Source organism: Amblyomma americanum, chromosome 10, assembly GCF_052857255.1.
Source record: "Amblyomma americanum isolate KBUSLIRL-KWMA chromosome 10, ASM5285725v1, whole genome shotgun sequence".
Taxonomy (NCBI): Eukaryota; Metazoa; Arthropoda; class Arachnida; order Ixodida; family Ixodidae; genus Amblyomma; species Amblyomma americanum.
Window position 1 is genome coordinate 111104238 of NC_135506.1, and position 11529 is coordinate 111115766.

Below are 11529 nucleotides of genomic sequence, written 5' to 3' on the forward strand. Positions count from 1 at the left end.
GTTCTAGTGCAAGTCCTTGTGCAACAACTGAACCAACAACTAGCCCAACTCCCCGCCTTGACTGTCCGCCTTGTATGTCTTGTTTGCCTCTCTGCGCAATTGCCTCCTGTACGCGATACAGCCGATAGTGCTGGAGAACACCCAATTACACCAGATAGAGTTTATTTAAGTGCTTTATCCTTCCACAACCAAAAACTCGTTTCTGTCCGTATTTGTAGCCGTCCCTTCTCTTTTTATTTCTACTATGCTTACGAACCATCCCTACAATCAGTAAGTGTCGTTTCATGTAACTGTCTCCACCTGGCGTATCTTCGCGGATCTATATATGCCATCCCGCATCGATTGCGAGCCTGCGCGCGTTGCACTGCTCAGCTGCGCGATGCTTTATGCGTAACTTCCTTTCGCAGGGTGGCATGTACGTGTTCCAGTTATTTGAGTACTACGCAGCCAGCGGCTTCGCGCTGCTCTTCCTCATCTTCTTCGAGGTGGTCTCCATAGCGTGGTCCTACGGTGAGTGTGCGCGGCCCTACCCTTGCGGAGGGTTCGTAGTGAACAACCGCGCTTTTTGAACAAGCTTAAAGGAGAATAGGCGCCAAAGTTTTACTTGTGTGTCCTATTAGTTAATGATGCGTCAGACGTTAGTATACATGAAACACTCCGTGGTATCCGCCTACAGCCGCTAAATAATAACCCGGTATGATTCTTCGTCGATGTTGGGCTGTCCCAGGTTACGTAGGGGCTGCCGTTTCTCATTTCTTCACTACTAGAGCTGGCGCCGGCCATCCGCGTTCATCTCCTTTGCTTCGAATGCACACAGTGCTCATAGTGCATTTCCACGTTGCAGGTGCGGCGCGCTACTACGACAACCTGGAGGACATGATCGGCTACCGGCCCTGCATGTGGTGGAAGTTCTGCTGGGTCTTCCTGACACCTTGCGTCTGCTTCGTAAGTAGGGCCCCTCCAGCCGAAGAAGCGCTTGCAAGAACTTTGCATTTGCAAAATAGCAGGCCCTGAATAACGCACCTTGCGGTGACCCAGGTTGTTCAACTGATCGCTTGCCTGGTTGCTAACATGAGTCAGCGTTGCCCACTGTACGGGGAGAGCTTGTGGCAGAGATTAGAACGAAGTAGGTGCCGTGAAGCTCGGATCGACAGCCTTACCACTGGCCATCGGTTCTCTCTTGGGTTGTTTGTGGAGTCATGTGATAGGCAGGGAAGAGGCGACACGATCGCCCACGCCTGACTCAGCATTTGATGTGATTGCATTTGGCTATGTGAGGAGCACCTGCCGCGCGGACAGTTTGATTGCTTGCTGCCCAAAAATTAGGGTCGTCTGGAATTATAGCGGCGTAGAGGCATTTCAGTGTTGTTACACTCAGTGCAATTTTTTCCACCTCCTTCGGACAAGAAAACACCCGGCAATTATTCATTCGTGTCAGCATTTCCACTCGTCTACGCCAGCTATGTGTGACACCATCGAAGACAGCTCAACTGTGTCAAAAAATGAACGCGGTGTTTGTCCCGGACCGCCGAGAGGATCCTCTCTCCCTCGACGAGGGACCTGAGAATATTGTCAGATTACCACCAACGGCACACTGTAGTTGGCCACAGCGTGAGGGCATGGCGGATGTGGGATCCATTCGCCTGTTACAAATTTGCTCTTTGACGTTTGGCAGCACATTGAGGCCCTTGTAAGCCATAGCGTCTAGGCTAGTGGTTTACTTGTTACGTGGTGGCTGATAGTACGCAGCGCCAAATGAACAATGATGTAACTACCAGGGGTGGGCCCAATTGTCCAGGCTGTCCATCGCTCGTCATACCCACTTATTTCGCCCTTTGTAGCGCTGGTTGGCATGTTATCCCGAGCTAACCACACCATAGCGCTGCGTGCGAGGCAGGAGATAGGAAGCATTGTCGGCGTTTGCAGCCTCTGTCAACGGGCAACTGCACGCAAAATGCCTCCTCTCGAACCGATAGCGAGCTTCGCGTACTTCAACGAATAGTTTTTTTTTTTTCCTGTCCTGAAGAGGGGACGGCTGCGCCGTGCGCTCAGGGAGACCTCCTCCTCCACGCAGGGGGTGTTCGTGTTCAGCCTGGTCCAGTACCGGCCCCTGAAGTACATCGACTACGTGTACCCGTGGTGGGGTCAGCTCATCGGCTGGATCCTGGCCCTGTCGACCATGCTGTGCATACCTGGATACGCCATCTACAAGTTCATCGTTACGCCGGGGGACCTGCGCACGGTGGGCGCCCCGCTGCTACGCTTCCACCGCGAAATCCACGCAAACAATTTTATCCGCGTTAGCCCCGTATGCTATTCTTGGGAGTCTCTGCGTCAGTTCAGGTTATCTTGTCGAAGATTGTAAGCGATATGTCTTACCTAATGTTGTTATATGATATTACCTTTATCGCGTATGCTATCTTCTTTAAGTTATCTATGTTACTGCAATTTTTAGATGCGTAACTGGGGCTTATTAAAAATTAACATTGAATTGTAGCGGATACCCATAAACTACTTTTGCCTTCAGTGTTAGTGCTAGTTAGTTAGTCCTAGTTAAATTGGCGAACTTGTTATATTACTCAGTTATGAAGATGCATAATTTGTCATTACAACTATTGCTAAATTTTTGCAATGATTATGCAAATGCCATACATACGAGAATTCCTACGTTCTTTGTTGCTCGCCAAGTACCTACATCTCATTTTCACCTTCATGACTACATGCCTTCATAATTCTAACAAGAACAACTACATTACAAGGCCTGCCACGCTTCTTATTCGCCGCGCAGATTGATTTTGTGCTTTGTCGTGGGCGATGACTTTGGACAGTTTCCTCGGAAACTTTCCCTCGTTTCATCATCGTTTATTGACGCTTAAAGACCCCTTGGGAGGGATATTACATAAAGCGGGAACAAAAAAAAAATCGGAATAACATTTTAGGCCACAAGCAGTATAGAAACCCCGCAGACTGGCGCAGACAAGCACAGAACGGAAAATGAAAGATAAAACTCAAAGATAAGTGCAACGCGCATGAGGTTATCAAGTATGATGACAGCAATGGCCAGAACTTGCATGGGTCACGTTCGATAACAATGCAGTCAGGTAACGAAGTCCACAACAAAAGCTAAAAGAATAATTCAGGCATCCTTTCCAGCAATCATGCAGTAGATGTTTGAGCGAAACGCCTCGACCTACTTCTTTATTTCCTCTTTTGACACACAGCTGAAGCGTTAGACGAAGAATAGTTTTTTTGACGAACCGTTGGCAACGAACCCAGGCTTCCCTCACATCGCTTTTCAATTTATTGCTATTTTAAGGCTTACCTCTTGTGCAGACCATAGAATTTTACGTGCGTGCGCGGTAATAACCAATTGAAATCTCTCATAATCGGTTGTGATCAGCTCAGTTGCACCTAAACGAAAATTACTTTAGCCGCCTGCTAGGTGTGCTTAGATTGCGCATAAATGTGACTTGCAGCATAGGTCTGTCAAGTTCATTTGGGCAGACCAGATTGAACGACTGAATACAGATGGTGCAGAGAGGCGGACAAGACACACTTCTGGTTTGCAACTTCAGTGAAGGCAGGCCAAGCCAAGAGGAAATATGTACACATATTTGGCACTGTTGAGAGGGGGCTATGAGCATGACAACGGGGATAGATTAAAGGGTAACTATGGAAAGGCGAAGCTCAGACAAACTCGAAAGCCTCCTGCAAAAAAAAAAAAAAAACTGGCTAAAGATAGATAGATAAAGAGGAGGAGGGAAAGACAGGGATGTTAACCAGAAAGGGGTTCCGGTTGGCTACACTGCACTGGGGAAGAGGGATTAGGGGGCTAAAAGGAGGAAGAGAGAAGGGGAAAAAGGCATAACACACACACACACACGCACAACGCTGTCACAATTTGTCACTCAATCCAGTCGCTATCAAGTAGGCAAAGAGTGCCTTGTATGCCTTGAGGGCAGTCGACTGCTGTGGCCACGGACCGAGGATCTTGTGCTCTGTTAATGGGCGAGGATCGAGGCGGTCCAGGGCACAACACAGTGTATGTCTTGCACTCGCAAATGCAGGGCACTCACAGAGAAGATGAGCGATGGTCTCCTCACAACCGCAGCTCTCACAGGCAGGGCTGTCGGCCATCCCCATCCGGAAAGCATAGTGGTTGGTAAAAGCAACGCCGATCCATAAACGGCATAACAATGTTGCGTCGCGACGCGCTAAGTTACGTGGAAGACGAAGGCGCAGTCCAGGGTCCAGTGCCTTGAGGCGGAGGTTGCAAAACTCTCCCGTGTTACACGCTAAAAGTGTGAGCTCCAGCGCCAAAGGGCGAAGCCCACACGCAGCGTCAGGTCTTGATATTGGGATCCTCACTGGAAGTCCGGCTAAAGAAAAATAAAAAGTAAAAGAGAAAAGGGGAAATACAATGAAATAGCCGAACATTAAGGCTTCCACAATGAAAACGACGGCAGCTAGAAAAACGGCAGAGCAATAAAATGTTAAATGTTAGAACAGATTATAGCTGTGCAAAATAAAAACATAGCATAATTAGCGTCCACAGTCACAAAATCCACCTGCAAACTTGCCTGATCCATATTCAAAGGTGAACTAAAAGCATCAGAAATTTAAAGCCGCTTCAGCAGTCACGTTCTGACTGAACCCATGGCAGACATCATGGTTAGGCCATGTGCTGAAGCAATCACTGTCATGTTTCTTGTTCACCCCTTTCGATCCTCTCCCCTAGCTTCGCTTCTGCATTTTTCGCCTCTACGCTCATTGTCACGCGCACAGCCACCCCTCTTCTGTCGACGCTGCATATTTTCCCCTTTGGTTTGACCAAGGGTGCCGTTACACACCTTCTGAGGAGAGTACATAATCTCTCTGTCACTGCACTGTGTTGTCATGAACACCTGAGCCAAATCATACATTTCTACTAGCAGCAGAGAACCCACAATAGCGCGCGAAAGTTGGCGGGTCCTTTCTGGCGATTTTTTGAAATTCTCGCTCTCCTCCGTTTCGAGCGCCTGCGTGTATCGGTTAAGAGAAGGCTATTGGTTTTTTCACACGTCACGCCGCTCTCATGGCCACGGCCAGTCAGACGCGTCGTTGCGGCGGGTCAGGAAGCTCCCCCCCCCCCCCCTTCCCCCAGGGAATCCCCGCGCGTGTCAGCAGCCTGAGGTAGTGCCGAGTGGGCGTGACCCGCAAAGAAACGGCGACCTTTGAGCGTGCAAAAAGTGACCAGAGGAGAGAGAAAGGCGCCAAGACGCTGGAACTCAAATTCTGACTACAGATAACTCAGCTTCTAACAAACGCATTAAAACATTATTGCTGAAGGATATTAGTTAAGAGGCGTCCTTTCACATCCCAGGCACGCGGAGCCCCTTCGGGAGCCTCTTTAAAGCCGAATGTCAGTAATGTGTCCTGTACGTGGGCCGACGCCGTCCGCGTCCTATCGTTAAGCTGGCGACTCAAAGAGAATGAAACCAACTACCACGAAACCGTGTCATTCGTAGAGCTGGCAGCGAAAGGGTGTTGCTTTCCATCGTGCGTGTACGCCGAGGCTGAGCGTGTGTTTCGGTACCGTTGTTTGCAGCGGTGCAAGGAGCTGTTCCGCCCGGACGTCGACATCCAGACCGAGATCCGGGCCCGGAAGCACAGGGAACGCAGCATCACGGCGACGTCCGTCTGAGTGCGAACATTCCTTCGTCTGGGGGCCCAGCGGCGACTCGTAGCCACCTCTGCCGCCGCGTGTCCCCCACGGATGGCGCCCAGGACTGGCAGCGTCGGACAATTCATGACTTAAGCGCCCTCCGCGGGCGTGTCGGCACACTGCGATGCCTTCCCGGATGTCTCGCTCTGCCAGGCGCAGGCGCACGGGGAGGCCTAATGTAGGGATTCTTTGTCCGTCACGCACTGGTCCTTTCTTCTGTGGCGCGTTCATTCCTTGCTCACAACCGAGTTATTATATATGGCTGCTCACTTTCACAGATGAAGCGCCATACCAAAAAAGGGCAGCTGTGAACGGAAAACGGCTGCACTAGACTGCAGTTCATTGGCACCGAGTTTACTACAGGAGGCCACCTGAACAAGGATGTGCCAAAGCTGTCGCTGTATTGCAGCCTCATATCTCCTACTGTTATCATTACATCGTTGCGCCTTGAGCATTTTGAGAGTTTCAACGGTTGTGCAACAAGTATCTGTGCAGCGCAAACTTGCAGTTACAACTGACCATGGCAGATGCGTGCCGAACCCAACGCAACCTGAATGCCAACATTGGCCTGCCGCAGTGGAGCGTGTCATGAAATGGCAGCAGTGCATGCCGACCATATCAGATCAAGTAGTGTTCTTACTCCGAGGCTGAATGCGTGTGCTTCATGGTCCTTTTCATACTAGCTGTTTTCCCTTTCAAGTCCCTTGTATACCAGCACGCGGCGAAGACGGATCATCGCAGTTTGGCCTCGTCTGGTCGCAGTGCCAGCTTTACATGTCTGCCTTTTTGTGATTGTTGTCTCTTAGTCTTAGTTCACAATTTGCGCAATTCATCTCACAGACTGTGTGCCGCGCAGATGCTGAGCGTCGCGCGTATTGTCCCCCCGCGGTAGTTTTAGGCAGTTGGGCGGCTGCAGTTTTCAAGGCCTCTCTTCGGCACCTTGTTTTGCCAGCATCTTTTGAAAAGTTGCAGCATGCGCTTGACACTTGGGCGTGGTAGGTGATCCAAAGAGTTAATCGGAACCGCCCTTTTATGCAGTAAGTCTGGAGAAACTTTCGGGGATGTACACATGCCATCGAGCAGTAGCGCAGAGAATTAGGTTTCAAAGAAGCCTTAATGCAGGACTAATCTTACATCATCGAAAACAGTAGGCTTCTATAGTAGTCGGCGGGTTTCTCTTTCATCAGCGGAGGTAGTAGAAGTGAAAGAAGAATCTATTTTTGACTATATTTTAAGCAGTGTCACCATGGCAGACGTGGGTAAATTGGTGGTAGTGACTGTGAAACTGCTCATGCAACTGTCTGGAAGTCTAAAAGCTGAGCAAATGTTTTCACTTTCGAGAAAAGAGTGATTCTTAATTACAAGTACCATCTTTCATCACCTTTTTCTTCTACCTGTGTTAGCTGGCTCTCTTGTTTTATCTCTCCTACACTCAGCAGCTGTTGCATAGCAGTGTCCTTTGGGAGAAAAAGCCTTTGCTTAGTTCCTGATTGGAAAAAATTTTATTTACATATGTGCACATGCCAAGGTTACCGGATACATTGACATTCTCAAGTAGTCATGACGCTAAGCATGTAAGGGAAGCCAATTAAAGAGGTACCGTAAGCATCTTTGAGCATTTAACAGGAATTGCCTGTGAGCGATTTAAGACGGGATAGCGTACCTATTCACAGAATTAAGAGTGAAATATCCTCATATGTGTCTCAGGGAGAGACAAAGAAATATTAAGAGTACATTTATAGCAGTGCTTCTCTCAGCCACTACGATCAGGTTATAGTATCGAAACATGTTTCTTGCACTTCGCTATTCAATTAAAGGGGTTAACAATTGATGTTTAATTCATGCGAAATAGTACATTAAAACAAAGCGTAGTAAATGCAGCACATGTTCAGTATTCTGAGGCTAACTGTTTCAGTTACTTTTTTTCGCTGCCATACAAAGAGTTTATTACATTTTAGTCGTAGCACGTAAGTTCTGCCCATCATTTCCTATGCTCTCCCATATTCATTCATTTTAAGGAAAGTGCTGAGAAGAGTTGTCAATATTCCCCTCAGTAGGGAATAGTTTCTCGCGTCCCATGTCATGAGCTGTGCACTAACCTACGCGTGAGTAAGGCACGCTAGTTTTCTACGCCCATGACATCATTTGCGCATAAATATTCAAGGCGCCATAGCGTACGTAGTGTAAGTGTTTTTAAAAGCTTTCTAGGTAGCATCAGCTTCATCTTTTCCCAACGGACATCTGCAAAGCAAGCACTTGTCGGACATGAAGTCATGTGGATGTGGTACCCTTTCTCTGAGCCCCATCTGCACCCTCCTTAGTGCAGTTCAGTCAAAATCTATGCAGTTAAAGAGAAATTCGTCCTGATCCAGGACAAATTTTATCGCATGCTTTGAGGTTTTCTGGGAGGCTGTTTCTTTTTCTACATTTGTGGGCCCAGAGAAAAATGTTTACAATAGCTGAACATCAAAGTCATCGGTCACTTGTGAAGTTCAACAAAAGGAAGAGTACAAAATTTCGTTTGTTTTGTTTACTGCTAGTAATTTGTAACGACTTCTCGGAAATTTTAATTCTTCATTTACGTGACCCTCTGCTTCTCTTCGAGTTATTCATAATTCATTTCATACAATACAGTCGTACAATGTTTGTTTGTTCGACTAGTCAAAGAATCTACTTAACAAAGTCAGTATACATTTTAAAGTATCGTTTCTTTTTGTTTTTAAAAAGCATAGTGCACTGATTTAACTAAGGGCATTCCGTGCATATATGTATATATATATGGTTTTCACACAAGGTAGTACATCAAATTTTTTTAGTATTTTTATACAGCAAACAACTGTGCGTAAAAAAAATCGGGGCAACTTACGCAAGGTATTACACCATGCAGGCGCAGTTGTTAGTAGAACAGCTCACTTTTCTAACAGATGATATGCACCCGACAGGTTAAAAAAAATACGGCTTTAAAGAAATTGTATACAACCTTAAAAGGTCTTCCATTTTGAGAAATAAAATGTCTTCCACTTGCGGTATACTCTAAGACGAAGAAATGTCACCATTTCCACAGGGGGGTCTACGTAAAGGTGCAAACCACATAACTAATTTCCACAGTTGCGGTATATTACAACTGAAAACTTACTTAGCTAAGGGAGCCTGGGTTAGCTTAAACTTTTCCTTCTTGTGTTGTCGCCAACTCACCGAAAGTTCTGGAATTCATTCCTCAAGTGACATAATGTGATGGCCTTGTTGGACCATAGTAATTGCTATAGACGTTTGTTCGGGACAAAACTGTTCACTGTTATTCCCACTCAAGCTCTTGGCTGTGTTATATTTAGAGCATTTTTGCTCAAGACTTCAACCAATTGCTAATTCATGAGGGACATTTGCATATCAAGACGGGGCCAGTGAGTTCGAAACCCTTTTTCTTGCTACCACTTTAAAAGGCAAAAAAACTAGCGTTTAAGGCTTGTGTGCTCATTTGTGGGTATAGTGCCATTGCAGCCACAGATTCTTGCACCTACGAAGTATACATAAGTATATTTTAATTCAATCTGCAGCCAAGAAATGTTAGGAAAAGGGAGTTGCAGCACGTGCAGTGCCATTGTCCAATATTAGTGTTTCGTGTCTCGATAAATGTCTCTCCCATGTTATCTGATCCCGCGTTCATGCATATCACAGAAGGTCCCGGTACTATAGTGCCTGTAGAGCTGGAGGCAAGTTTTATTTGGCGCTCCTAAAGTCCACCAGCCTACGACTACTCTATAAAGACTTGCGCATCTGACCGACCTTCTGATGTCTGCTTCCATTTTCGAAAATCCACGTCTTCCACGAGGACCTTCCGGAAAACGGTGAAATAAAAAGGAAGGAAATCAGATTAATTTCCCGGAATGTAGCACCGATGCCGCGTCTTCAGCGGCCAGATATAGATTTCGATGTTGATATGAAAGCCTTGTCCTCCACAAAAAAAAATATATATTCGATATATCTATACATATGCAAAATCATTTTCTTTCTTGTGTTTCATCCTGTGGGAAGTAAAGCTTTTGTGGAATGTTACAAATTAAGCTCTTTCAGAACTATATGCTGTCTGTATCATTATAGCAGTTAACATCAACCCTTTTCACGCGCTGTAATTTATGCCAAACTATATCTTCGTATTCATTGATAATGTACGAGGTGTTAAGTCGGATGGTGTCTCCCGCAACATGTACACGGTTTGCCTTGAAAGCTTGGCGACAGCTCGTGCGTTTCCCTCACAAACCGGTTCCGGCATACACTGTGGAGGCTAGCTTGTGCACCCTAAGATGGCGCCTTTGACGTCACATGAAAACTATCTATGGGAAGCAAGATGGGCATTTTGAACACGTGTACACATCTCCGTAAACTAAATAACTTGAAGGAGATTTTGACATGAAATTTAGTTCATGCTCTCAATATGGCTGATTCCTCTCCCATTTTATGTCGGTCTCTACAGAGACCTTTCTTAAAGATGTTGCGAAAGCAGGTTATGATGCACTGATGCATACCTGAACACCGTCAGGAGTGATTGTCGTGCAAGGTGTGTCTGCGATTGTAATTTCTCCGTTTTATGTTTCTTTTGTGACATAATTATAAATATTGTGAGCGCTTTATGGCAGCACTATTCACATCGGCAAATAACCGATAGAGACTTGTCCGGTAGCATCCTGTCGTGAGAGTTTAGATGAAACATAGAATCGACACAAATCTACCGACGCAGCTCACGTTTAAATTTGTTCTCTTACCTACCTTGCCTGGCATGAGAAATGTCTCATTCCGTGTAATCTCTTTTTTCAGCGCGAAGCTTTCTGTAAGTTTGGACAAAAAAGCTGTCAGGACATCCTAGTGCGATGCGTATTTTTCATTATAGCTGCAGTAATTGATAAGACTGTGCGTAATAACGTTCAGGTAAAAAAAAAGTATTGCCTAAAATAAATTGCGCAACATTAATCTCAATATTTCTGGAATTAAAAAGTATGAACGACGTCACTGGAAATTAGTATTCAAATATTACCTGGCTCCACGTCAGTGCATCGCAAAAGTCCTGATGCGAAAGAGTCGGGAGGCGGTAGCTTCCGTGCTGCTCCAACGGGAGGAAACTTTTTTCGCTTCTGCTTATATCAATTCTCGATTACATTTTTTGCTTCTAAGACGTGCAATTGCAAGGTTTCAAGGTCGCGCTTGGATTAAAAGCATAAACTTTTGGCAATGACTAAAACCAATAACTGAATTGCTCCCAGACTATGGTCAACGAACGTGAGTTATTGTTCGCCTCATTATAACGTACCTATGCTTTGTGCTGCCGTGCTCTGCCAGAGCAGCACACCCAGTGACCGAAGGCATGGCGATGCTAGTATAATAATAAACGGTCGGACTCCCCGCTTGAATTTGTGCTAACTGTTGCCATCGCAGTCCAGCGTTGCGCGCTGAGCGACAGGATTGTAAGCACTGCGCTGCGATGCTGATTGGTGCGGCTTCGACAACCGCGGAGTTGTTATTCTTCCCAACGTGCATGTTTCTATCACCTGACCGAGAAAGTGTGAGTAATAAATATACCTGCCCAGTGAAGCCTTCGTCTGCTTGTGAGTTGCTCGCTCACGTCAGGTCACCTCTCTTTAAAGGTGGGCCTTTCGTACGCCAAATGCTCCTGCCTTCCGCACGTCGGAAGCGAGCCGTGCGTACACAGAGGAGGAAGGTACGGCGCGTGCGGGGCATCTGGCTGGAGATTATCACATTCCTTCTCACAATAGACACCTTTATTAGCATACCATACCGTGCTACCGTTAGCGTTGCCGGAGTACCGGGAGCCC

General features: G+C 46.6%; 1 protein-coding gene across 1 annotated transcript in view; it reads left to right on the top strand.

Annotated features, from left to right (window-relative positions):
- The window catches only part of Gat (sodium- and chloride-dependent GABA transporter), a 261834-nt gene extending 250547 nt beyond the window's left edge, over positions 1 to 11287 (top strand). Inside the window, exons 9-12 of the mRNA XM_077640873.1 lie at positions 408 to 510; positions 845 to 945; positions 2075 to 2242; positions 5588 to 11287. Of these exons, the coding sequence (XP_077496999.1) occupies positions 408 to 510; positions 845 to 945; positions 2075 to 2242; positions 5588 to 5683 (468 nt within the window). The 3' untranslated portion in view covers positions 5684 to 11287. The remainder of the gene's footprint in view (positions 1 to 407; positions 511 to 844; positions 946 to 2074; positions 2243 to 5587) is intronic.
- Positions 11288 to 11529: the final 242 nt, after the last annotated feature.